This window comes from Chenopodium quinoa, unplaced genomic scaffold (assembly GCF_001683475.1).
Source record: "Chenopodium quinoa cultivar QQ74 unplaced genomic scaffold, ASM168347v1, whole genome shotgun sequence".
NCBI classification, from domain to species: Eukaryota; Viridiplantae; Streptophyta; class Magnoliopsida; order Caryophyllales; family Amaranthaceae; genus Chenopodium; species Chenopodium quinoa.
In genome coordinates, this window is record NW_018742461.1 from 4,566,437 (window position 1) to 4,592,434 (window position 25,998).

Sequence of the window (25,998 nt, forward strand, 5' to 3'; positions counted from 1 at the left end):
TTTTCTTACCCCAATTTTCATTTTTAGTATGATAAATTTTTTCATCTGAAAATTGAAAACTGATTTCAAATATGTCCCACATGCCTTGAATTTTTGTTACTTCTCACATGCATGCAAGAGGCAACCAGTCATTACCTCATGAGTATTAGCAAATAATAAAATTGATTTAAAAATAGTACTCCATAGTAATTAAATGCTTCCCAATTCACAAAAATAGATCCAAACAAAAGAAGGAATGAAGAATTGTCGTCTCTTTTTAAATGGACTAAAGAACAATGATTAAACTTAAGTTTGTGCCAAAACTAGAACATGACTAAATGGTCCTTAAAATACATCAGCAGCACTTCCAACTTACAAGCAAACTTATTAGAATGTTACGAAGCAGCTACAAACCATCAATGATGACGTGTGCCATATCGTTCCCCTCATAAGTGATTTATGTGCAATGTATATTTGTTTTGCTGCTATGATTCAGGAGCTCGTTTCGAACAAGAGAACATAAGTACCTCTGTATATTCTTACAACAACACACCGCACAACTGCACATGAAGCCATACCTGCAAAAATGCAGCAACATATGTTAAACAATGTTGGCATGTAACATTAGTTTTAATGACATGAGTCCAAAAGATGTCTGCCTAATAGTTAGGCAACATGTGCGAGATGTTGATAATGTCCTTACTTCAGTATAACAATGGTTTGCTCATGGTACTTAGTTCATTTCATTCCGTGTTAGTTGCCTAACTAGTTAAGTAGTTAGGCAAATAAGCATATTATCATGGCACATAACTACATAAGCATATTATCATATGACATCCAAGTGTAGTTGTGCTATACTTACCAGTTACCACTGAGTAAGAATTAATCAATCTGTCGATTGGAAGACAGGCGAGAAAAAATGATTGCCATAACAATGAAGAACACCATTATCTGCATAGAAATTATGGTCAGTCTCTAACTTTAGTCACCATAGCATATTTTAAAAGTTCTCACCAAGATTGAAGAGTATGCTGACTTATTCCTCACCATGTGCAATTTCCTGAGGAAAAACATAGATAGAAATTTATCATACGTTGTGAAAATGTACATGGTTTCAGTGAGAGTATGTATCAGTAATCACCTTTTATTTAGAGTTCCAGAATCCCTACAAATCCTCTGGATTGCTTCAATCCTGCTCAGTGTTTCTGTAGCATTTGGATCCTTCTTATCAACCTACAAAAAAGGATTTGTGTAAAACTAAATAGAAAATTATGTTGTGTTCACACATTCTTCCTTTTCCAATATAGTCCTTTATCTCTAGTAATAACATTGATGTGGTAGAGATGTCAGGGTAAACATAATGAAGGATAGTCTAACTCGGTTTCTAAAATAGGATTATCGTATATAGCCTAATTAGCCTATTGTATATAATGAAAATGATTGGAGTATAAAAGCAATGCCTGTTTGTTTCCGGGACATTACCTTGGTTTTCATAATCGAGACGAAATCATAAAAGGCTCCATAAACATCAGCCATTGTGTTCATCTGATCAAAAACTACAGCAGCAAGACCTAATATGCAAATATGCACAAATACAAATATAGCAAATACATCACAAGGAGACAATGCTCTTATGGTAACCACTAAAACATTACAAACAACCTGCAGTAATGTAATGTATGTCATTTCTTAGGATGGATACATAACAGATACATGTGGAAAAAAACGGAGCTGAAATTACTTACCACGTCTAATTTTTACCGCACGTTTGAAGAATTGATTATTGTTGTAGCATAAAGCTAAAGTTCCAATGCCCATAATCTAGAATATGTAAAGAAGAATGTCATGAAGTTATAATAACAGGTATCAAGACTTAGGGTGAAAGAGAGATGCCTCATGAAAAATAACAGCTAAAATCTGCAGAAAAAATAAAAATCTTGTACTCCTTAATATTATGAAACAGATTTGATGCTGTTTGAAAGTACTCCTTAATTGTGTGATGCATAATATCTGGAATTTTTCCCTAACAAGACAATTATATGAAGATTGGGGGCAGTAAGAATGCTAGCTGATTCAGGAGATCTCATACTTGAGGAATAGCACAGCTCCAGAGTATGGAATGATCCCGTAAAGCAGACATGCAGTTTAGGCAATCTTCCACATGCAACAAGGCATTTGTCACCATCTCATTTAAACATTGAACTGCCTTTTCTGAGTTTCCTTCACACTTCAAATCCTGCAGAAGAAATTAAATTTCAATCTTAAAGTTGCTACAATTCAAGAAATTCTTCAATATTTTTTCACATATTTTGCCAAGCTTCTTAAAGTTTATTGAGTAAGTAATTTCAAATTTACTTATGCACATCACTCACCTGTAATTACATAATTTCTATAGACAAAACAAAGGAAAATACTCCAAATCTAATAAGATGATAAGAGCAGATAACAAGCTATTACAAAGACATTACTAACCTCAAGTTTGTTCACATATTTACTCCAAATCTCCCGAGGCCAAAACATGCGAGCTTTTGGAACCTCATTTATATCTTCAAGGTAATCACGAATAATGTTTACTTTCTGCACAATATGGACAGATTGTTTGTTATGTAACATCATATACTGCTTTTTTACTTTGATATCACAGAGCAGTATAGCAGGCCGAGAAGGTTGCAAAGCAATTAAGGCAGAAACTCATACCTGCAGAAATAAGCCAGTTGAATTGGGAAGGTTGTCTGGAGCTAGATCCTCCGAACCAACATAATGGAAAAGCTTTGACAGCCCTAATCCAACAAGTCCTGCTGCATAGTGGCAATATTCATCATAGTCACCAACTGTTTCTATCTGCCATATAAGGAACAGTTGAATATTAAAGATATAGATGTAAATACACCAGGTTCGGAAGATTAGTTGAGTCCCACATTTTTAGCAAATATTAGTAAAATCAAAGCCTTTGGATTTCCAGCAGATTTAGGTGGACTCAGTTATCAAGAATTATATAATATAGGCATAACTTATCACTTAGCATATGTTTTCTTGCCTCAGCAACTTTACACAGAAAAACTAGGGGAGGTTAGCTAGAAAGGAAATGGATCAACTATAAATTATTCTTATGAATAAGTCCTCTGGTAATGCATATGCACAAACCTCCTTGCAGATAAATTTTGCCATTCCTTCTCCCATCATTTTGATCGTATCCTCAATAACCACCTGGCAACTGCAGATTCCACGAGTATAAGTAGCTCACACATAAATCAGAGCAAGTTAACAATTCGGAACAATGTCCCAGAGCCTGGGACTTCACAAACCTTAAAATGAACACAACTAATGAATATTGAGTCAATAAGCTGAGACATATATAGTTATTGAAGCATTAGATCAAAAGTTCTAGTCATACATTTATATTTTCCATAAGGCAGCTACTGTAAGAGGCCACGCAGCAAGGATAATGTACACACCAAGGTGTCATTTTTCATGCACAGACATATATATTACTCAGCATGCGATATCAAAAGATACAAACATTATTAATCAGACACAGACAGGTAAGATGTTTTAAATGATAGCGCCAAATTTCATCCTGATCCAATTACTAAAGCAAGTTAGTACTTAAAAGATATTTAAATTTGATCAAACTTCAACCAAACTAACTAAAATATTCAGATGATAGAGGATGGAACGGAATCAGGCAATCAGCAAGCAGTGAATAGTATGTAAACAGGATATGATGCTTTGTTGCAAAAAAAAGGAATGGACTTTAGGAGTATACACTATAACAATTAAGCAACCAATAACAACATTTAAAAAATTGCTCATACATGTTGATAGCAGGAATTGTGCATAGATGTTAGGCCTAACTAAGAAGAAAAGTAAAGGAACTTACATCAAGCTACTCACCTATGTTTTCAATAATTAACAAGACTTTAATATGCAATATAAAGCTCTTTAATGTATATGTAGCAAATGTTATTTTTGGAAGGAGACATAAATTTGAAAGATAAGAAGCTTACCCTCTTTCAAGCTCCAGAAAAGCAATTGAGACGTGATGAAACTCATCCATCAGAACTTTGCAGTCCATTGTACCACCTTAGTACAGCAGAAAATGGACATATAGAGCAAAAGAACCGATATCATATTAATATGTAAAATAAATTTAGCTAGGAAATGGCAAAATCAAGGAACTGCTTTAGAAAAATTTACAGGGAATTAGAAAATTAAGTGAAAAACATTCTACCATACAATATCACACACTAGATAAAAGAATTACTAATACTAAGATTTGGACTACAGAAGAGATTTTGAGTTGACTCACAAGAGAAATGCCAGTCACTGTCATATATGTGCTGGTGAAAAGCTCTCAAAATAGGCAATTTGACATCTGTAGCTATGCTTGTATCATCCTCTGTCCATTAGTGCCAAAACCAATAAGAGAAAAAGATGAAGTTTATAGTAAATCATAGTTCAACTTTCAATATATATGCCATTGCCATGTCATGTTGAACGGACGCTTCAGTTCACCTCAACACTCAAATCAGATTGCCTAACACACGGTCTAATATAAATATGAACACTTGACACTATATATTGGATCAAGAATACCAAAATATTTTCATTAAAATCAGAGTCTACACACTCCCATGTCTAATTTAATATGGATATGACCACTTGACACTTTGTATTAGACCAATAATATGAAAATATTTCTTTAAAATTGGAGTCAGCTCTTGACACATACCCATGTTTAACACAAGATGGACATAAAGACTTCACACTTTATATTGGACCAAAGATATAGAAATATTTATGTAGAATGTGAGTCCAACACTTGACACATACCATGTCTAACTTATCAAATATGGAATCGGGTTATAGCTTGCATGTATAAAATTTTGTAGAGCTTAAAGAGACAAACCTACAGTGTCGAGGGCTCGAAGGACCAAGTACAAGACACAAACCTGTAAATTGTAAATTTTTTACACAATAAAGATCTTAAAATGATAAGCAAAAACAGGTATGTAAATTTCTATATATTTTAATTACTGTAATTAATGATTGAAATAATGCATAGACAATCATAAAAATGAGAATTTTTGCCTCCTCTCGTATTATTTACTTGACCTATAGTCCCTTGGCAGTTTGAGGAAGTGATTAGAGAAAAATAACATACACTAATCATAAAACAAATTAATGCCATAAAAAATAGAATGGAATACAAGTACTTCATTTATCCTTTTAAGTTTGCCCCAATTTTCATACCACCAAAGATCGCTTCACAACCATGGCTAATTGGCTATGATACCACTTAAGGTCGCTTCACAAACATGGCTCTGATACTACTTGTTGGGCGGCATGTTTGCCTTCACTGAGTTCACTCCATATTAGTATGATATTGTCCGCTATAAACATAGCCTGCATGGAGTTGATTTTGGAAAACTTTCAAAAAAAAACCTCATACTAATAGAGTGTGCTCTTGCTTATAAAGAAATTTTCAACTCCTTATTCTTTCCACGTGGGACTTGCGATAACAATCCCAACAAATTTTACTCTTGTAAAATTTATTTATGTCCCACCAATATTTGTTAACTAAAACTTAATAAAGTAAAATATGACTTGATGCAAACAATTGAAAGAATTAAAGGAATTAATGGTTTGATATGAGAATGGGGAGAGTTGCAAAAATTCAAAAACTGATAAAAGACAACAAATGCTCAAACATTTACTGTCCCCGTTTAGGAATAATCGATAAACTTTCCTCTTTTAGTAAAAGAGGATAAATTTTGGAGAATCTACAGCAATGTGAAGCTGATTGCCAAGTCTTAGAACGTTGGCACATACAGAAATTGGACATGGGACCACAACTTTACTCTCGCAAAATTTACTTTAGTTCCCACCAATTTTTATCTCTAATCAACTTCACGCAACCAAAATTTAATAAAACAAAGCATAACTCGTGGCAAACAATTGAAGGGAATAATAACTCGACATCAAAATAGGAAGTGCAATAATAATTCAGAAACTGATAAAAAAAAACACACGGTCAATTACGAGTATTTAGGAACAGAAGGAGTAATACAAACTCACAACAACAACAACAAAGGACAAAAATTGAAGATCTTACAGCATTGCGGAGCTGAGTATCAAGTTTATGAATAACAAGAGCGAAACTTCTGGAAACTTTGTGAAGCATAGAATAGCAGAAACACCAATGAAGTTGATGTGGGATCTGCTTCTCAGCCTGTTCGACCGCCATTTTCAACTTCAAAAGTGGGTATAATTCATCTGGGTGTTTCAGAATGTCCATCAAAATCCCCATTTTAATCAAATTTTGCTGCTCAAAATCTGTGATTTTGATGTAATTTGTACTTACAAATTGTCAATACTCAGAGTTGACTTGTGAGTGCGTGTTTTGGTATCTTGAATTTAGTGTTTTTCATCGTTTTTCTTCTTGTATATATTTTTTAATTTTTATATTGGGGTGTGTTCCTGAATTTGCATCGTCATCACTCATTAGCTCAGCACGTAAGATTGCTTTGCGTGTGATATTTTTTTGTGCTTGTTTGATTGACAAAATAAATGGTTTTGAGGATATTTTATGTTTTCTGTGACAAGGTTAAGTAATCATAAAAAAAATTATCAACATGCAATTCGACATAAGTTAATTGTAATCCTCCTCTTTTTTTTTTTTTTTTTTTTTTTAATGATATTAGAATTATATACATTGTGACGAATATAACTAAGTCAAAGTGGTTTTTGTTTTATTTATTTAAGAAACGGGGTATCAAGGAAAAATTGTCCCTAATTTCGTGCTAATTTTTTGCTCATCAACATTCCCTTAAACTGTGAAAATAAACAAAAGTAGCATTAAAATTTGCTTGTTTATGTTAATTCACCTTTCATCGTACTCGACTATTGATTGCAGAAGGAGGATCTAGTCACAGGCAACTCAAATTGCAGAAGATGTACTATTAGTGTAAGTTTTCCTAGGAATGGCACGGCAAGGAATTATTTCCATCCAAAGTTTATTCAAACAAACAGTTGAAATTATCAATTCGAGTTGAAAATTGGAGAAATTCTCTAATGGCCTTCACTAAACCTTCCAATCGAAAGGTAACGATGATTTAGAATTCTGGTAATCCTACACATGGTGTTTGCGCAGCCTGGACAATGAAAAGAATGATACTAATAATGAATAAGAAGCCAGAAGTGTGCCAATACATTCGTCTCTCAAACATTCACGTAAAATATACTAGCAAATACAGAGTATACAAAAAAATTATCAACCAAGCCACAGCTTCAAACTTAGAGAAAGTCATCCTCATTCGACAGCAACAACACGAGAAAGCCATTCTGCAAAACTGCAGCCATAAATGATAAAAACTGTCTGCCAGGTAGCTCTAGTGTGTACGACAATGTACTTTTCGTACCACTGCTAAACAATCAATTGTTCTGTCGGTTGGCAGATAGACGAGCAAATATGATTGCCAATACAATGAAGAACACCATCATCTGCGTAGAAATATTAGTCAGTATCTAAACACCACAAAGCCGTTAAGAGAATTTTCACAAGTTCTCACCATGATTGGAGTGTATGCTGACTTGGTCTTCATAACGTTCAATTTCCTGAGAAAAGAAAAATTTATCATTTGTGAAAAAATTAATCAAGTTATGCATGAGCAGAAATTTGGAATCACCTTTTGTTCAGAGTTCCAGAGTCCTTGCAAATTTTCTGGATTGCTTCGATCCTACTTAACGTTTTTGTGGCATTTGGATCCCTATTATCGACCTACATAAGTGGATTCACATTAAGTCTTTCTAATATATGTATGTATAGAAGTCGGTTTGTTTCAAATTATGGGGCATTTACCTTCGGTTTCATCATACAGGCGAAATCATAGAAGGCACCATAAACATCAGGCATTGTGTTTGTCTGGTCAATAACTATAGCAGTGAGACCTAATTTGCACAAAAATAAACAAATTATAACAAACCCCTTGGACGAGTTAACAAAATGACATGTTTTTGCCTTTTTGGAAACAAACTATTAACTAACACAGTATATTCCGGACAATGGAGTACAAGAAGATATAGATCTGTCCCATGAACACCACAACACAAGCAACTAGCTTTAATCGTATGGAATTTACAATAAATGAGAAACATCAAGGCAAAGGAAATAAGATCAAAGCAAAGGTAGCTCTAATGATCACATAGAAAAGAATCCAGCAGCAGCAAAACATAAGGTTATAGGAGCAACCTCCATAATCATATGGTTCATGCAAATCCCAGATTAACATGTGTCAGCCCCGCCATTGAATACAGCCTTTTGGGCAACAATGCTATAAGACTAAAGACAATGTTTCCAAAACGTTTCAGTCATCTAAAACAGGCAATACAGTTCAAAGTAGCTAAAGAAGCAAATTTTGTTTCATAGTATAGACTCCAAGACTTTGCCTTCAGCCATATCCTACATCTGTCATTAAATTAACGGCATACAGCTGCCAAAAACTAAAGGTAGAACTGGCACCAGAATCAAGGAGGACAAAAATTCTAAAAGAACCATGAAAGCGAACGACGCGACGGAGGTAACAAAATATAGCAGCTGGCAGTCCCTTATTTTCCAAAAAAAAAAACAGGAAAAAAGGGACAGTTCGATACAATTTCTCGCGCGACAAGTAACAAAATATAGCAGCTGGCAGTCCCTTATTTTCCAAAAAAAAAAAACAGGAAAAAAGGGACAGTTCGATACAATTTCTCGCGCGACAAGGCAACTGAGAAAACCGAATTCGCCCCAACCTCGAATTCGGATTTTCAAAGGACGCGACCCCCAACCCACGGGTGGAGCCCTGTCCTAAATCGCTAAGGCTCGCAAGGGCCCTTTTGGGGCTTTGGCGTTTAGAGCTAGGTTTTACAAGATGCAAGTTTCAAGATCTCATCACCAGGCTTAGTTTGAAGCAGTAAGCATAGGAACAATTGCTACCTCTCTCAAAATACAGAAAAATTCCAAATTATGGCATCATATAAAAGATGACAGCAGCATAGGTCAAGCAAGCCCATAAGAAACATCAAAAATACTAGCAGATATACGTAAGAAGGAAACAAACAGCAGATTAACTTACCACGTCTCATTTTCACCACACCTCTGAACACTTGAAGATTGTTGTAGCATATAGCTAAAGTACCAATGGCCATGATCTAAAACACGTACAGAAGGGCGACATGAGATAACAACGCTAAGATAACAATAAAACCTCTGCCTTTTGGTCTAGTGGACAGAAACAAAAATCAAATGCACAAAAGAAGGAATATGGCTTTTTAAATAATACTCCTTCCAATCCAAAATGATGGTTATGTATGGTGATTTTACAAGGTTATTACGGAATAAAAGATAGTGGAAAGCAATGATTAGATGTCACATGTATCAAGTATTAAGACATTTCAACATTGGAAAATGGGAATATTTGCTTTTGGAGTAGGTAAACATTTTGGTAAACAAGAATAGTTGCTTTGGAGTAGGTAGATATTCTGGTAAATGGGAATAGTTGCATTGTAAAATGTATATATGAGGGAAAATGAGTAAAAATATCTGTATTGGAAATAGAAAGAGTTGAAACGTAACCAACAAAGGGGCATGCCCAAAATGGCAAACGTTACCATTGTTTAGGCATAGAGGAAGAAGCATACATCAGCAAATTTTATCCATTTAACACAGTTTAATATCCTCCTCTTCCATAGCAATTGCAGAAAGCATTTGCTCTGTATTTTATAAACATCATTTTATAGTCAACTCAGACCATATCACTGCATCTCTACTTGGATAAATATGGCAAAACAGAAATGAGGAGGGAGGGAGGGAAGGGGGGGGGGGGGGGGGGGGGGGGGGGGAGGATCTTTGCCCTACTCTGATAGTTTCTGGTTTTATTCTAAGCCTTAGGTTTTACCTCAAATTGATTGTTCTTGGTTCATCCAATGTGATTCAAAGATAGTTGTACATTTATAGTTTTACTATTAATAACAACTAGTAGGTAGCAATTGATAATAAGGATAATATATGAAATAAGGGAGGTTGTATAAGTGCTGATTCAGAAATTTTCATACTTGAGGAATAGCACAGAAACGGAATATAGCAGGATCCCGCAAATCAGACATGTATTTTAGACAATCTTCAACGTGCAATAAGGCATTTGTCACCATGTCATTTAAACATTGAACTGCCTTCTCTGAGTTCTCCTCATATTTCAAATCCTGCATAACAAATTTCACAGAAAGTTAAGTAAAACTATTACAAGTAATTCTTTTCCCTTTCAAAGGGCAGGTTCTTTGCCCACCTCCATCTAGAGATAGATATGTCAATATCTCATACTACATCACATTCACGCGATCCAATCCATACAGAAAAACAAAGAGGTAAATGAGAACAAATTTTAAAGGTCGAATGGTACATAATTGTTGAATTGCATACACATATCTCTACGAAAGGTGCATAATTTCTGAGCTACAAAGTACACGAACTTTAAGGATGCGTGATTTCTGAACAAATAGATACACTTTTTCTCAGGGTGACTTGTTTGAAATAAACATGTACATGCAGTTCAGAAAGTATGCACCCCAAAAATGATGTATCTGTGGTTCAAAAACTATGCACCTGCATAAAGCATGTCGTTCTCATCCATTTCATTTTAATATGCTTGTAATTGAGTCTCTCACTGGAGGAAAAAATCTGATAACTAGCCAGTTGAAATATATAAGAAGTGCCTAACCTCGAGTTTATTAACATATTTACTCCATATCTCCCGTGGCCAAAACATGCGGCATTTTGGAATCTCATTTATATCTTCAAGGTAGTCACGAATAATGTTGGTTTTCTGTGCATTATGGACAGACAGTATAGCACCATATTAGATGTGATTTCATGGAGCACATAAGACACCAGGTTCCAAGCCAAAAGGAATACCTGAAGAAATAAACCCATTGAATTGGAAAGATCATCTGAAGCAAGGTCCTCTAAACCTGCGTTATGGAAAAGCTTTGACAACCCCAAACCAACAAGTCCAGCTACATAGTGACAATATTCATCATAGTCAGCAATGGATTCTACCTGCCAAACAAAGAAAACTGTTTAAAATAGATTTACACCTGATATGGAAGATTAACACCTTAACAAAGTTAAATCCCATATTTGTAAGATATACACAAAAATAACATGATTTACGGGCATATTACGTACAAACTGCTTCCGTGAGGCAATAATGATTATAAACCCACAAAAAAAAAAAAAAAAAAAAAAAAAAAGAAGAAGAAGAAGAAAACTGATCCATATCATTTGCAAGGAAAAAAAAAGAGGTTCTAGAATTCCCAACTCCCAAGCATGTAGAGGTATAATGAAGGTATATGGGCAAGCAGACAGATACGTCAGAGAAAGCAGGTAAATAATTGCAAAAATTTCCCTCTAAATCTAAAAGTAAAACTCTTCTGGTATCAAGGAATTTTGTGGGGAAGGGGAATCAATTACAAACTATTTTGAGAGTGCAAAAAAGCTTTTCTAATGCATTTTGCACAAACCTCATTGCAGATAAATTTTCCCATCCCAGCACCCATCCTTTTTGTAATATCCTCAATTGCCACTTGGTATCTGCAGATGCCACAAGTAAATATCACACATAGTATCAAGAGTAATAGATAAATTTGTAAACGCAAGAGCTTGTGAACAATTCAGAACAAGGAAACATAGCCCACGACTATATAAACTAAGAATGACCACAAACGAGCAATGCTTCATTTTTTAACTCCTAAAGGTTTATATTTTAAGAGGAAACAAGGTTAATATAAAAGCCAGATATTCCCTAGAAGAAAAGCAAGGGCAAATTAGCAAGCACTTATCTATGGCTTCATCGTTAGAAAGCATTAATAGAGCATAGAAGTTTTTTGCATACACTGCAATATGCTAATCTTGAAAGGTAACAGAGATTCAGGAGATAAGCAGCTCACCCTCTGTCAAGCTCCGAAAAGGCAGTTGAGACATGATGAAACTCATCCATCAGAACTTTGTAGTGCTTTGTACCACCTTATATTACATAAAAGGACAATCAAAATGACAGATGTTACTTCAGACAAAGATCTAGGAGGAGAGTTGGGGGGGGGGGGGGTATGAAATAATAATAACTCCGTAATAGAAAATCGACAGATGGGATTGTGACATTGTGCATAAAGAATCTACTAATCTCAAACCAGAGGGCAGATAGGATATGAGGCATATGCCTCTTAGTAACACAATAAGATTAAACCATTAATAACAGTTGTAATTATATCATAATAATAACCATAAAAGGAAGGAGATAAACATTGAACAAACAATATCCAAAATCACAGTTTGAATGCTAGGTCATTTATGAATAACAAGAACAAGATTTGGACAGTGGAAGAGAAGTTGAGAAAAACTCAGTTTACTCACAGGAAAAATGCCAGTCACGATCATATATGTGCTGATGAAAAGCTTTCAGGATGGGCAATTTGACATCTGTAGCAATGCTCGTATCATCCTCTGCACATGAGTACCAAACCGAAAAGCAATAAGAGATAAGATACATACTTATAGTACACATTTTTTTCATTTCATCTTCATTAGTTTTCATGCTACTGACTATTACAAGAAATCAGTACAGCTGGTCCTAGGATGGGTGTCAAGTGTCACCGCATGTTTTTAAAAAAAAATCAAACAAAATTCAAGAGTAATACAAAATCCTAGAAGACTAAACAAATTAGAAGAGGACAGAGTATAGATGAGATATGGCCTCTTAATAAGTTTAGATTTTAAACTGAGCTAAAATCACAATTTTCATCTCGTCATCAGGACTAGTAGTCTCAGCAGCGTTAAGGAGGCCATTATAAGTTTATTACTACATGACATGATAATAGTAACAATGCATGGATATAGTTGCTGAGCTTGTAGAGACAAACCTACAGTGTCGAGGGCTCGAAGGACCAAGTAAAACACACAGACCTGTAAGACAAGTAGAATTGATAAGCAAATATAGTGCTTGTGTACAGAAAAGGAAAAAGTTGAAACATTCTTCTGCAAACTTAGACTTTAAGTACCAGATCAGAAAGGAACCAGGTTTTAATCCATAATTTTCCTATGTCAAATGAAGCTCAGTGCACTTTGCACTTCTCATGTGATTGTTTATGGCTATCAATCTATCATATAGAGAGCGGTAAAGTGCTTACTTTCACAAAATCCTCACTGCAACATGTTTTGAGTTTCCCAATAGTCAGTAAAAGGTTCTATATAAATCCCTCACATGCATAAATCATACACAAGTGCACAAAGAACCAGCAATTACACCATATTTCTCCATTTCAGTATTCATCAATCTAGCCAGGATTATAAACTATATAGCAAATTATGCAACATTTTCTTTAAACTCAAATGGACCAGAAACTAGGAACAATCAAGAAATTTGCATTGTCATCATCAAATCTTGTTACTTAGGGACAATCAACTAAACCAACTCATTATAAACAGGAAAAGCATGCAATTATTTCTTGATTAAGCATGTAAGTCCTTTTCTTTTCTTTTCTTTTTTTTTATTTTTTTTTATTTTTTTTTATAAAGTCAATAAAGACGCAAAAGCAAGGAAAAAAAATGTTATCACCTTTTTGAAAAAGACATACTAATAAAGCATCCAACATCCATACGCATAACTAGTCTCCCTTAGCTCTGGTGGCTTTCCAGAAGAAATATGAAACCTCAGGTAAAAAATTAAAGGACTAAACTTTGAAATTTCCAAAAGAGATTTTACAAAATACCTTCCTTTTAAGAAAAATAGGCACACGCATAATACACATATTAATGTTGACTTAAAAAAGTTACAATAAAGTCTATGTTGTTAATCCTATATACTGTGTATATATCGTATTGATCGATCTCACACACGTGAAAAGTAAAATCGCTAATTCAATCTCAGATATTAAAACAGACTGAATTCCCCTGGTAGCATTTACCAAAATCAATGGATATTCAAACTAATTGTCACCCTTATATAACTTTACATCAAAATACACAATCGCACACAAAAACTCCCTCCGTACCCATTTATTTGCTACATTTTTATAGATGTGTCATGCCCCTAACAAATTGTCCCGTATTAAAAAAATAACAAATTGTCCCGTATTAAAAAAATAATTATAGATGAGACAAACAAAAAGTGACGGAGCGAGTAAACCCGCACATCCTCGAATTCAACGCCACCACCAAAATTAAAAACAATATATCAATCAGAAAAAAAAAAAAAAAAAAAAAAAAACCAAATAGTAAGAAAACTCACAGCATTGCGAAGCTCAGTACCAAGTTGTTGAATAACAAGGGCGAAACTTCTAGAAACCTTATGAAGCATAGAATAGCAAAAACCCCAATGAGGTTCAGGTGGGATCTGCCTTTCAGCCTCTTTGACCGCCATTTTCAACTTCAAAAGTGGGTAAAATTCATCTGGGTGTTTCAAAATCGCACCTAAACTCCCCATTTTTGATCAATTTGAAAAATGGGTATTGCTCAAAATCTGGGATTTTGATGCAATTTATGCAATAATGCTTGATTTTGAGAGGGGTTGAAAATGAAATTGTATATATGTGGCGTAAGAATAATCCGAGGAAATCAATTTGAGATTTTGTAATTCGTAAAATTGATTTTGTAATCCGTAAATGAATACTACAAATTTAGTTATTTAATTGAGTGGAGATGTAAAAATTGTGGGGTTTTTAAAGAAGAAAATAGAGTTGGTGGGACCTTAAATGTGAATTATTTAACTATTTAAGTGATAAAATGTGAGTTGTTTTTTTGGGTTTGAGAGTCTGTTTTGTTTGGAGTGAGAACGTGGAACGCGAGCTCGTGGGAGATCTGGAATGTTAATTTTTTAAGGCCCAAAGTCTCAAACCAACTTATAAAAGAAAAAGGATCTTGATGGCAAGCGCTCCGCAGCATTAGATAACTACTATTTAATATATTACTTAAAATAGTATTAAATTCGAAATATATGATGAAATCACACGTCGATCGGTATAATTAATGATAATTTTACTTGAATATTTCCACTTTTAGTTCTCTTATCCGTCGTATAGGGGCGCTCGTTAGTTTTTGCCAAAGAAAAATACTCCAAATTATAAAATTTGATATAAAATCTAAACAATACTTGTGGTTTTAAGGGAGATCTCTCCTTATGTATGTAGTACTTTAAGATGTTTTGGCTATAATTAATTAATTTATCTTGATCAGTGTTTTCCTTTTAAAAAAATGGTTATGAGTTTATAGTGAAATCTTTGGGTATATTTTGTGGAGCCTTATGGAATATTATGAATATATTCAGGTCGTGGTCTGTTGGGGGCGTGTTCCGTAAGATAGTTATGGAGGTAGCTGTTAGTTGTACAAGTCATTGTTAGCTGTCAAAAGGTTATTAGATGTGAAATTAGACAATTACAGTACTCAATCGATAAGTGATTATTGACTAGATGTTACATATAAAAACTATAAAGTAATTTATTTTTTCCTACAAGTGTAGATTGAACTATCAATTGCTCTATATTAAAATATGTATTCCCTTGGAAATCATTTCTTTATTTTTTTTTTTTTTTTTGGTCAAACCAAATTTAGCTTTATGTATTTTACGATCATGGCCCTAACTTGGCAAATTCCAAGCTATTCAATTTAGGTCAACCCATCAAGCATAGTCTTAAGTCTAAAACGCAAGTATACAAGTACTACAGCTCATCTGCTTTAGATGTATGGTTGTATACTTGTATCCGGCTTGCATGCAACATGAGGATAGACGCGATTAATTAAAAAAAAAAAATTTAAAAAAAAAAAAAGGGTCATAAAAGGTGAAAGTGAATATAAAAATCACGTGAAATCAACAATACTTGTGTAAATATTGAAAATGTCAATAAGGATACATTTGGTGTATGCTCTATAAAATAGTAATAGGAAAACAATATACTCTGTAGCAATTGTAATATTTAAAGACCTAAAGGAACAAAATTTAATGAACGAAAGGTCGGAAGGATTTATTATACTAAAAAAAAGTTCCTAAAAATATATATCACCATATGTATCAAAGTTGGAAAGCGTCCTAATTTATTTGTCCACGAGTGGAAAGAACTAATAAAAATGAAGTAATTTTTTTTTTTATTTTTTTTTTTGAAGGGAAAATGAAGTAATTTATAAACATGTAAGTGGGATACAATTTAAAAGGGTTGAAAAATTTGTTTCTTGATGGTGTCAAAAAACGAAATCTCATAAGCAGCTTCAATGGAGGATAGAGAGCTTCAAGCAACTTCATTGGAGACTGATTCCAACAACCAACTACGAAACCCCAAGGAAAAAATGGAAAATAAAGAGCATGGTTAACCAAAAAGACCAAAGGGTAGAATTTGTCGTCCTCTTTTATTGAAGACGCTCGTGAGTTTTTGATTTCTCCATTGAAACTACTCGTTTCTTTTTTTGTTTTTTTGATAAAGAGAGAAAAGAAGAGTAACTCCAACCTGACTTGACACTACATGAAATACATTGAAAATTAGCAAAGACGATCTAACTTTTCTAAGAACATTTCTATCATGATGACATTCTTATTCCTTTCCTTTTAGCACATTTGCTAACAAGTGGTTGCTAAGGTTGATGTGAAAGTGGTATTTTCACTTTCTCTATTGAAGGATGACCTTCAAATATATATACTCCCTCTGTCCCTATTATTTTGTCCCATTTGACTGTGCGCGGTCTTCAAGACGCGTTTTAAAACGTCTATATCTTTATTTTCATATACGTAAAAATTATAAAAACATGATATTAATAAAATATACAATGAGACGAATTTAACAAGATCACGCATGACTATATTATCTTTTATAGATTAACGGTAAATTATGGTCAAAGTTTTCAAAGTTTGACCCGAAAAATGGCAATGGGGCAAAAATAAAGGGACAGAGGGAATATATATTAAAACTCAATGGCAAAACATGAGCCTGCCATATGTCACTTTTACTAGGAAAATGATGTGGCGCCATGTCATACTATTGAAGATTTAAGTTTAATTTTATACATGTAAATTTAGCAACAATCTATAATAACAAAAATTAATCTCACTTCTTTTATTTGCTTATACGTAAAACCTATATATGTAACCCAAATTATGTATTGAGCTTTTTAAGCTAATGTTTTTTATTTTTTATTTTTTTTTTGAAGTAAATTAAAAAAAAATTAGGATACTAGGTATTGGATAATATATTTGATGTTCAATAATGATTGGAAAAATATATTTTAAATAGTACGAGTACCAAATAAATGTAACTGATTTAATCAATATTTATTATATTTCATCACTTAATTTTTATTATAAAAGCTCATTTTAAATATACATATAATGACTCGGGCATCACCCGGGCCAAAAACTAGTTCTCCAAAGCCAAATAACGTTTAATTGAGAAACTCTATTAAGTGATAAAACTAAGGCATATGGCAAATTACAACTCTACCCACATACTAAAACTGAATGAGAAAAAAGAAAAAAAAAAAAAAAAACCCCAAAAAATAAACATACACTTACTCTCAAAGTAGATCATGACCCAAAAATAGAGGTGATTAATATAGGTCCGACCCGATTTTGGAGTATTGAATCAACTAAACTTCAATGCTCCAAACATAGCAAATTCCAAACAAATGGCACATGCATTATGCATTATGCAACTTGTACATCCTCACTTGCTTAGCTCCACAAAATTTGATTTCTTCTTCTCACGTACTTCAGTTACATACTTGCATGATTTCATTTATCACCATTCAATTATTTATTAATTTATTTATTTTCCTATATTTTTTCAAATTTTCCTCCAATTCTATACTATCAGCAATAAACCAGCCAAAATGCAATTCAAAGCCATAATTTCCCCTTCTCCTAACATCCGAATCAAAATTCCCATAATCAAACAATTTTCACTCTCCTCCAATTTGCGGCACCCTAAAATCCCACTTAAGCCCTTCAATTTATGCTTTCCTGAATCCCATCAAATTCCCAGAAATTTGCAAAAAGTTGGTTGTATTAGTCCTAGCCAAGAATTTCTGGGTGAAAATCTTCAAACCCACGAACCAGAATCCGAGATTAACCCAGAAATTCTTAACCTTCAACCTTCAAAACCCACAAATGTAGCTGAAGAATTTGCTAATCAAAGTACATGGGATCAAATAATTGAGATTGTTAAGTTTTCTGGTCCTGCTACTGGGCTTTGGATTTGTGGGCCTTTGATGAGTCTCATTGATACTGCTGTTATTGGCCAAGGCAGCTCTATTGAGCTTGCTGCGTTAGGTAATTTTGATTTTTTTTTTTTTTTTTTTTTTTTTGAGTTTATTAAATTATGATTATGATTATAATATAATGGTGATTGAATATATATGTTAAATGGGCAGGTCCAGCAACTGTGCTATGTGATTATGTTGGATATGTGTTTATGTTTCTTTCAGTTGCAACTTCCAATATGGTTGCTACTTCACTAGCTCAAAAGGTAATTGCTTTACCATCTTATAATTCTTCCTGTTACGTACTTACCAAATTGTAATAGTTTGTCATTGATTAATAATGTATCAAATGTTGAATAGGCAGGTTTAGCAACTGTGATATATATGTGATTATGTGGTGTTATTAAGGAATGAGATATTGTAAATCTTAACATTTGGTAGCCGATCATAAATAGTAGTAGTAATTGAGTATGAATTTAAGTGTAATATGACAAGCTAAGTAACATCTTAATGTCCATAGTAACGCTATCTCATCCCCAGCCTTTTGTTTTTCTGTAAGGAAATGTTTAGTATCTCTAATACCACCCCCAAGTGGTAATATATGGTAAAGAAATAGGTGAAGAAAGATAATTGGGGTGATCTAGCATTACTGCGGGAATGAAAATTGATTTTACTGACAAGTTTATACTAGTGATCAAATGGCCATACGGGCTTCAAGTATTTTAAGATTTTGAAAGATCAAAACTGTTGCAGTATTGGTATTCTTATTAATATTGGTCAGGCCTATATCCACTGCAAGTGTACGGGTCAATTACCCTAAATATAGGGTAAGCAGGTATCGTATCCACAAGGAGGACTAAACAATTACCAAGTTAAGAAACTAAAATATTATTTAGACGATGAAAAATAGGAGAAAAGTACTACTAAACTATAATAAACGATAAGAGTTGTAAACTAATAAAAACGACAGAGAAGAATGAGAAATAGTTTTAGGTTTCGGGTTTCGCCAATTACTCTCTATAATGAAATCTTTTATTTAATTGCAGAGTCATTTAACCACAGCCCTTCAAAAGCTAAATTCTCAAATCTCATGCATTTTAGTTTTTTTTTTTTAAATATAACCTCCCATTAAATAACTTTCACTTCTCCACATTTTTTTATAACTTTCACATCTCCTTTTTTTTTTTTTTTTTTTTTTTTTTTTTTTAAATCTCCTATTGTTTTTCTTTCTAAATATACGTACTATGTATATACCGTGCATTAGTATGAATACACTATAATTAAACTAATTACAGGGTTGAATAAATATAATATAACAATGATCGAATTACCAATAGTAGTTATCTCCTCTACCAAGGTAGAAAACGTATATTTAAATTAACCTCATGTCTACTCCCGTGATCAGAACAATTGAAATAAAGTCATTAAGAACAAGAATTTAATAAAGACCACCCCAAGTGTATAACTAATCATAAAATTATACTAATTGACGTTTGATAATCCGACGAACTAGTATTGAAAGTTCACTCCCGCTAATAATCCAATACCTTAAACATACAATCAATTAGCCAGATTAATCATACGAAATAAAATAAGATTATCAAATTGCAATTATATAAATCAAAACCAAACAAATAATTCAATTCATTGATAGATAATAATAGACTACATCCCCAACCTAGAACAAAGAAATCTAGCCAAACATCACAATTAAGAAAACACAATCACTAATAATTAACATTGTCAATTGCATAAAACTTAAATAGAGAAGAGTAACTCCAATGTCAGTAGTTGGCCGCTGCTCAAGGCTTGGTTCCACCTCTCGTGCTGCTGTTCTTCTCCCGTGATGCTGTGCATCCTCCTCTGCGTTGCGTGGCTGCCTTATACTAGTAGATTATGTGAGGGTTTCTTCTTTGTGGTTTCGTATTGCTGCCTCCTCTAATCTTTTTGGGGTTTTTAGAGTTAGTGGGTTTTCAACCCACTTCCACTCTTTTGGTGAAATGTAGCTCGTGGAAATTGTAGTGGGCTTTTCTTGTTTTTTTTTTTTTCTTCTTTTCTTATAATTTCTTCTTTGTCATTTGCAATCAAACTGTGAGCAATAAGAAAAATGGGATTTTAGTATTGCTTTTCAAAATAAGTCATAGTAATAGAATATTAGAGCATGATTAACTAAAACTAATCAATTAAGCTTAACAAAGAAAATTTCATAATTAGACATTAAAATCTATGTAAACACATAATTTGTACTCTAAAATAGCATAAAAATGATATAATAAAGTATATAAAATATGAACTTATCAAATATCAATGACCACTTAAGTTTTAGTTACTCGAGAATGAAATTTATCAATTTGATATTTTCGGATAAATTTTTATTTGTCATGTTGATGATTGTTAAATGTCAACTACTCAAACATACACATGCCATACTTTATATCAATGTTGGCGAGAATTTGAACTATCTGTGAACAACAATGACTATCTATTCAGACTGTAATCTGCATATAGTGTAACTCGTAATTGCTGTTCAATATTGCACACAAGATCATGATCACTTGCATGTAACTGAAACAGAACGAGGATCAAGTGCAGCATCAGATATCCATGTTACTATTCATAAGTTTGGCAAGTGGAGTGCTGTTGTTTTTACTGACGAAAGGATTCGGTGAATGGGCTTTAACTGGTAATTGAAACTGGTACAGGCACTTCGTTGCCACCACGTATCAACTTCTCATGAAAGTACCTTATTTTCTGTCTTGATTTTGATTTTCGCTGTTGAGAAGATTGTGCTAGTTAACCGTCCCCTGAATGCCACCATTTCATTTGTCATGTTTCTGTGTTTTCTTTCAGCTTTTGTGGGAGCGAAAAATATGAATCTTGTATCTGCTGCGAATTCGTATTTACAGGTTTGTCTGATTTTGATATGTGTTCTTTCTGTTTTACTCTGCTGAGGAATGAGAGGATTTTGTGCATGTATGATGTGCAATGTTCATCTTAATAGGAGCTTTGTCAGAACTCTCAGAAGTACTAGTGAATTTCACTGTGCTTATAGTGCTATAATACTCCCAAATAAGTTATGGTATATACGAAGTATATGACATATCTTAAGTAGTTTGTAGAAAATTTGTGCATTCCTAATTTGAATATAATCCCTTCTTTCTCACCTTACATTTATCAAATGTTTTATAGACTGGGAATGGGAAAAACTGGAGACCCTTCATGATGAGTTATAATGTCTTCTCTTTGCACTAAATGATTATTTTGATCTTTCTATAAGTTGCTGACAATCATGCTTTGCAAAATTAAAATTGAATAAGTTTCACTACCATTGTAGTAGCTTGTTTTTCTAACTCATAAATGCACAATAAGGAGGCAAGTGAACTCTTGGTCTATTTAATGTTTTTCAATATTTTGTTCTTTCAAGTAACCGTACACTCAAATCTTTCTTTCTTTTCTTTTCTTTTTATTTTTTCCTCCCTACACCATAGTTTTCTGGTGCATAAGATTCCATCAGCTTATTTGCTGTACTCTTGTAGCTAATTTCGTTTTTTCATGGGTTGATAGCTTCGTGCCTTAGCATGGCCTGCCATTCTTGTTGGCTATGTCACTCAGAGTGCCAGGTAAAACACACTGCATATATACCTTATATAATCGGTTGCGTTTAGCACCTGGCCTACAAAAATACGCAATTGGAATTTATTGTTTTAAGTATGTCAGTATTTTCTTGTTTATCTACAAAAAGCCTCAATTTTTGCGAGGAGGGCTTCCTAATGTTTATTTTTCTTACCTTCAAAAAAAACACTAATGTATTGATGTCCTGCCTCTAATTTCCAGTCTAGGCATGAAAGATTCCCTGGGACCATTGAAGGCATTGCTCATTGCCACTGCTCTCAGTGGAATTGGTGATATAGTACTCTGTGTCTTCTTAAATTATGGAATAGCTGGTGTAGCGTTGGCAACTGCAGCATCACAAGTGTGTTAATTGGATATAATATCTGTTTATATATCAATTTTCAGCGAATTCAATCGTTTCATTATTCCATTGTCTAAATGTTTGTATTCACCATTTTTTTAAGGAAATTTTGATTTTTACCACCTTCAAATAACCACTTAATTGAATTTACCACCTCCAAAAAAAAAAAGATTTACTTTACCACCACCAAAATTTCCAAAAAATCGATTTTACCACCAACTACCAGATTCCGTCCATGAATCCGTTAGTAGGGCCCACATTTTTGACGTTTCTTCTTCATCTTCCCCGATCTTCCATGTCAACCAACCAGCAACGAAATCAACTACCTCGGTTGGTCGGAATTTCGTGTGGGTTTCGCGTCTGGGTGGTGGTGGTTTCGAGTCGCGATGGTTTCGCGTCTGGCTGGCGTGGTTTCTGGTGGGTGGTGGTGGTTTTGAGTCGGGGTGGTTTCGCGTCTGGGTGGCGGTTGTTTCTGGTCTGGGTTTGGGTGGTGGTGGTTTTGAGTCGGGGTGGTTTCGCGTCTGGGTGGCGGTTGTTTCTGGTATGGGTTTGGATGGTGGTGGGGTTGGTCGTAGCTGTTAGGTGGTGGCTAGGGTTTTGAGGTCGGAAATTGGTGGAAAGGGGTAGAAATCGGTGCGGCTGTGGTGTGCGGTGCGGTGGTAGCGATTAGGTGGTGGGTTGGTCGTAGCTATTAGGTGTTGACTAGGGTTTTGAGGTCGGAAATTGGTGGAAAGGGGGTCGAAATCGGCGCGGCTGTGGTGTGCGGTGCGGTGGTAGCGGTTAGGTGGTGGGGTTGGTCGTAGCTGTTAGGTGGTGGCTAGGGTTTTGAAGTCGAAATCGGTGCGGTGGCTGTGGGTCTCGACGGTGGCTGGTAGCGGTTAGGTGGTGGGGGCTGGTTGTAACGGTTAGGTGGTGGGGCTGGTCGTAGCCGGTCCGGCGGTGGGGGTCTCGACGGTGGCAGCAACCATCGGTTGCTTGATGGGGATTTTTTATTTTTTATTTTGTTTTTTTTTATTTATTTTTTTAAAACTTAACCAATAATATGGCGACACGTGTGCAAGGTAGGCCCCACTAACGGATTTTTGGACGGAATCCGTTAGTTGGAGGTGATTGGTGGTAAAACTGATGTTTAATTTTTTTATGAGGTGGTAAAGTAAATGTTTTTTTTTTGAAGGTGGTAAATTCGACAAAGTCGTTATTTGAAGGTGGTAAAAATCCCTTTTTTTAATCATGGGATAAATCTTTCAGATTGTTGCAGCTAATGTGATGATTGATGCTTTGAATAAAAAAGGATACAATGGGTATTCCTTTTCAGTTCCATCACTTGCTGAATTGCAAGAAATAGTTGGGATAGCTGCCCCCATCTTTGTAACCATGTTTTCAAAGGTTTACCAGTATAGTAACTTCACATTTGATCACATCATTTTTTTTATTCCAAATTAATTTATGTAGAAGCTATCCTATTTTGTAACAGGTGGCCTTATATGGTCTACTTATTTATTTTGCTACGTCTATAGGTACGCATGTAGTGGCTGCTCATCAGGTGAGTTAAACCTGCCTAATGTCCAGTGATTTTCAATTCTAATTTTAATTGCAGACTCCTACCAAACAGGTTATATGTATTCAACTGACTGCTGTGTAGGTTTTGCTTAATATATTTGGCATGTGTTCAGTATGGGGTGAGCCCCTTTCTCAAACTGCACAATCATTTATGCCCGAGCTACTTTATGGAGCCAACCGAAGTTTAAAAGGTAAAAATCCTCCGGTTGTTTGTCAATAGCTTTAATGAAACACTTATCAACTCACGTGTTGAAGAGAGGGATGAGAATGTACACCCATGTGATGAGAACAGAAGGAATGTTAACCTTTTTAAAAATTTGACTGAAAAGGAAAGTGTGAGATATTGGAAAATATACAGAGTGCCTTATTTGTTGGTATACCTTTAAAATCAATACATTATATGCACTACTGCAGTAGGTACAGTCAAAATCTCGAAGATATATTCCTTATTTCCATTTAAGGTTTTAATGATATCTTAACTTCATGTAGCTTGTTTTTACAAACAGGCGAGATCTCTATTGAAGTCTCTTTTGATAATAGGAGCGTCTATTGGACTTCTTCTAGGAACTGCCGCAACTTCTGTCCCTTTTGTTGTTCCTAATTTCTTCACATCTGATACAGTAGTGATAGGAGAGGTTGGTTGAATTTGTTACAATCTTCGCCCATTCAGTAGGTTGGTTGAATTTGTTACAATCTTCGCCCATTCAGTATCTAGGTGTCTTAAGGTTTTGAACTATGCCTACTTCCATTGGAGTAACGGAAGTTGTTTATGTATGCAGATGCACAATGTTTGGATTTGCTTCTTCCTTGCTTTAAGTGTGACTCCTTGTATACTCCCCAGTGAGGGTACATTGCTGGTAATAAAATCCAACTTGCTTCCTTGTTTTATTGAATATTTATCTATTTCATTGCTATGAATATAGGTTTCCACTTGTAGTGCATATATGCACTTTCAACTCCGGAAATCTATAATGATAGACCCAAACCCAACTCTGCTGACCCATTTGACACATGCTGCTTCATTGGCGCTTTGTATTTAATTTTTGTAACTATAGATATGATGATCAAGGAGGTACCTTTTTTTTCGTGTGCAGGCTGGCAGGGATCTCAAATTCATTAGTATATCAATGAGTGGATGTTTCGCTTTGGGCGCACTTGTATTACTGGTATCTTGTTGATCTTCTTTAGCATTGCAAATATCATACAATCACAAAATTTGTTATCCTCTTCTCGAGTGAAATTGATGCATATTCCTGCCTTTGTTTATAATTTGACAGCTAGTGAGAAGTCAAGTAGGTTTAGTAGGTTGTTGGAGTGCCCTTGTTGGATTTCAATGGGTACCTTTCTCTTCTCAAGTTTGTTATGGAGTAACTCATATTTGTGCAGAGCAATTTATTAGGCATATTCTGATCAATTTTCTCTGATACAATACACAGGCACGCTTCTTGATTTCTCTAAGACGCCTTCTTTCTCCTAATGGTGTATTATTCTCAGAGGATCTTGACCATTTCAAATTGGGCGAGCTTAAGGTAGCTTAGGTAAAGATTCAACAAACACCTTCAGAAAATTCTTTTCATTGGTTAAACTACCTTCAGCAAATTCGAGTAAGAATAAATTTGATGTATCAGGGTATGTACAATCATAAAAATTATTCCATAGTTGTTCTTTGCAAGAATTGCAACTGTATCCTCTGATACTTCTAACATTAGAGTTTCAGAGATAGAAGTATATATATAGCTTAAGGTGAAATGTAATTAAATATCATAATCCATATTTTTGGGAAACTTTGCAGAAAATCACCCTCTACCCCATGATTCATTGTGTTATGTTGGATCTCTTGTCAACTTGTAAACACAACCTTGAAACATCAAACTGATACAAAAACGGAGTGATTTGGCACAAACTAATGAAACAAACCAACACAAGTTTTAGCAAAAATGGCAACAAAAGAAGCTCATTTCAATCCTAAAAAACTCAAGTGTTCAACCTTTGCAAGAAGAGAAAGCAGGTAAATAGTTGCAAAATCATGAGCAAAAAATAACACATAAACTATGGTTTCTGTTTCGGGGTTTCCTGATGTCCTGCGGGAGAGTTACAATTCCGAGACTGGAACCGGACGCCTGTACCTGCAAAATAACGGAGACTCCTGAGAGCTCCGCCTCCAACGGTCAAGTTAGTACCTGATTAAGGAGTAATTAATACGGAAATTAAAGTAATA

The 25,998-nt window shown here is 34.4% G+C and overlaps 3 protein-coding genes across 5 annotated transcripts; 1 reads left to right on the plus strand and 2 right to left on the minus strand.

Moving 5' to 3' along the window:
* Window positions 1–167: 167 nt before the first annotated feature.
* LOC110718886 (squalene synthase-like) lies at window positions 168–6,946 on the minus strand. Of its 2 annotated transcripts, none has more exons than XM_021897819.1 (14): window positions 6,095–6,946; window positions 4,889–4,931; window positions 4,289–4,378; window positions 3,987–4,062; window positions 3,124–3,193; window positions 2,677–2,820; window positions 2,452–2,556; window positions 2,069–2,215; window positions 1,725–1,800; window positions 1,462–1,550; window positions 1,121–1,212; window positions 1,027–1,039; window positions 842–930; window positions 168–557 (listed from the first exon to the last, which is right to left on the minus strand). In XM_021897819.1, exons 1-13 carry the CDS (start codon window positions 6,287–6,289, stop codon window positions 862–864), a joined length of 1,209 nt encoding a protein of 402 aa, XP_021753511.1. In that variant the 5' UTR covers window positions 6,290–6,946; the 3' UTR covers window positions 168–557; window positions 842–861. The 2 variants fall into 2 exon arrangements, with proteins under 2 accessions (XP_021753511.1, XP_021753510.1); XM_021897818.1 differs by having other exon boundaries at window positions 994–1,039.
* Window positions 6,947–7,127: 181 nt separating this feature from the next.
* LOC110718885 (squalene synthase-like) lies at window positions 7,128–14,708 on the minus strand. Of its 2 annotated transcripts, XM_021897817.1 has the most exons (14): window positions 14,298–14,376; window positions 13,069–13,213; window positions 12,931–12,973; window positions 12,425–12,514; window positions 11,962–12,037; window positions 11,536–11,605; window positions 10,928–11,071; window positions 10,734–10,838; window positions 10,072–10,218; window positions 9,093–9,168; window positions 7,841–7,929; window positions 7,668–7,759; window positions 7,551–7,596; window positions 7,128–7,482 (listed from the first exon to the last, which is right to left on the minus strand). In XM_021897817.1, the coding sequence occupies exons 5-14, from the start codon at window positions 12,009–12,011 to the stop codon at window positions 7,414–7,416; spliced, it is 888 nt and encodes a 295-aa protein (XP_021753509.1). In that variant the 5' UTR covers window positions 12,012–12,037; window positions 12,425–12,514; window positions 12,931–12,973; window positions 13,069–13,213; window positions 14,298–14,376; the 3' UTR covers window positions 7,128–7,413. The 2 variants fall into 2 exon arrangements, with proteins under 2 accessions (XP_021753509.1, XP_021753508.1); XM_021897816.1 differs by lacking the exon at window positions 13,069–13,213 and having other exon boundaries at window positions 14,298–14,708.
* A 2,223-nt stretch (window positions 14,709–16,931) lies between these two features.
* Window positions 16,932–25,594, plus strand: LOC110718887 (protein DETOXIFICATION 46, chloroplastic-like). Its single transcript, XM_021897820.1, has 14 exons — window positions 16,932–18,317; window positions 18,419–18,513; window positions 20,822–20,930; window positions 21,098–21,153; window positions 21,812–21,867; window positions 22,082–22,220; window positions 23,469–23,606; window positions 23,695–23,763; window positions 23,863–23,971; window positions 24,270–24,415; window positions 24,560–24,637; window positions 24,875–24,946; window positions 25,058–25,117; window positions 25,217–25,594. The coding sequence occupies exons 1-14, from the start codon at window positions 17,879–17,881 to the stop codon at window positions 25,316–25,318; spliced, it is 1,668 nt and encodes a 555-aa protein (XP_021753512.1). The 5' UTR covers window positions 16,932–17,878; the 3' UTR covers window positions 25,319–25,594.
* Window positions 25,595–25,998: the final 404 nt, after the last annotated feature.